Source organism: Morone saxatilis, unplaced genomic scaffold, assembly GCF_004916995.1.
Source record: "Morone saxatilis isolate NCDOM2014 unplaced genomic scaffold, NCSU_SB_2.0 Contig6, whole genome shotgun sequence".
NCBI lineage: Eukaryota > Metazoa > Chordata > Actinopteri > Moronidae > Morone > Morone saxatilis.
Window position 1 is genome coordinate 8,116,967 of NW_023340206.1, and position 1,976 is coordinate 8,118,942.

Below are 1,976 nucleotides of genomic sequence, written 5' to 3' on the forward strand. Positions count from 1 at the left end.
TTTTCTGAAGCCAGCATCTAGTGGCCATTGATGGAACTGCACTTTAAAGCAATACTTCAACATTGTGGGAAACATGCTGATTCACTGTTTGATCAAGCGTTAGGTGAGATCTCAACACCACTGGCTTGTCTGTCAATTAAATATGAAGCTACAGTCAGGAGATAATTAGCCTAGCTTAGCATAAAGACTGGAAATAGGGGGAAACAGCTAGCCTGGCTCTGTCCAGTGGTAAAAACATTAACCTACTAGCACCAGAATATTTTGTTTATGTTTAGTCTTTAAAATAACTCCAGGGAGTCACTGACTAGGCCAAGAAATAGCCATAGCCCTTGTTGTTTTATTAGTGAGCTTTACAGGTGCTGATGTTTATAACTTGCTGCTGCAGGTACATCTCAGGATCTGGATTCTTTTGAATGCTATAACAAAATAAAATATATATTTTTTATTATTTATTTTAAAAAATCCTACCAGCCTAAATAAGGAATTGTGGCTGCATCCTAAAAAGGCAATACATTCTGACTGCTCAAGGGGCTGTTGAATCATTAGCTAAAGTTAATTCAATTATCCAGCTGTGAGCAAGCGTTGCTTCCAGGGAAACGATGGTGGAAGTGGCTCAACAACTGCTCGTTACACACTGAGCAGCACAGTGTTTCTGAGAAAGCCTTAGTCCTCAAAATGAAGTCATGTTTCTCAAAAGAGGGCCAAGAGGGAATTTCTTCAAGTTTGTCATTTTAAGACACAAAAAGACACTAATTTGGATTTATGTTGGTAAAAAGGTTTAACTTTGGGAAATAACCTTTGCAGTGCTGCATGACTCAAAAAAAATAATGTTCTAGTGTCCAATATTGTGTAATTTACACTTCTTTGCAATCCCCAGTCAACCCCGAGTTGCATATGCCTTGTTTTATGCAACTGACATAAGAATACAACTTGTATTAAAGGATAGGTTTTTCTTTCATTCCCATCAGGTATAGTCATGCACAGACAACATTGGTACCTTCACACCTAAGAACATTGTTAATCATATCTTGGAAAGCAAAATGGACATTTTCTGTGTAGACCTGTCATGGCAAGTAGAAAATGAGTGCATAACTAGCGTTAGCTATAGGAACAACTCTGACTAACCAGTGAGTTTCCAGTTTTTGAAAAGATGCATCATCGTTTCTAAATAATTGTGTCTGATCTCAAACTGCAGCAGTAGTGTTGTCAGTACTAAAGGTGCAGCTGTAGCTCAGTTGGTAAAGCAGGTCAGCCACTAATTGTAGGGATGGTGGATTCTTGGTTCCCACATGTGAACTGGTGAGTTGTGCTTTGCATAATTATAATTGATGGAAAACTACTTTTTTAGTTGGGTTTTGGTTGAACAGCCACTACTCCTGATCCAGGAGAGTCATATTGTGTATCCAGATATATAAAGAAGTGAGGGAAACAACCCGCATCTTTAATTTTACATGGGTTGTATTGATTTGACACGTTTCTTGGTCAGAGTAAAGTGTGTTCTTTTCACCCACCCAGCTTTGTTTTTTCTAACCTAAAAGTCTAATTAAACAAAATAACAAAATTCTTCCAGGAACACATTTTTAGGCTGCTCTTTGACAGAAAGCTTGTAATATTATTTGTTAATCTTCAAACTTTTGTTCTGAGATATTCTCCTATTAGAAGTAATCAGAATGCTTAAAACCCTGTGACAAGTGCAACTTGTCCACCTCAAATTAAACTTGGTTCATGTAATAGTTGAATTTGGTTCAACTAGAAAAAACAACGTCACTTGATCAGCTCCATACCAACATATGAGCTGCACAGAATGCTGAATACTGTTTCTTTCCTTTCTTGACTGAGGATAATAAGACGTTACTCAGTTTTGGGCTCTTACCAGCAGTTATCTGAGTTTGTGTGGGGCTGGAGAAGGTGGCAGAGTTGAGTGCTGCAGACTGGCGGGCGTTGGCGGAGGTTTGATGGTGGTGGTGGTGGTGGTG

General features: G+C 38.6%; 1 protein-coding gene across 1 annotated transcript in view; it reads right to left on the minus strand.

Annotated features, from left to right (window-relative positions):
• runx1 (RUNX family transcription factor 1) overlaps positions 1-1,976 on the minus strand; it is a 25,653-nt gene that overhangs the window by 6,673 nt on the left and 17,004 nt on the right. Inside the window, exon 5 of the mRNA XM_035678072.1 lies at positions 1,874-1,975. Within this exon, the coding sequence (XP_035533965.1) occupies positions 1,874-1,975 (102 nt within the window). The remainder of the gene's footprint in view (positions 1-1,873; position 1,976) is intronic.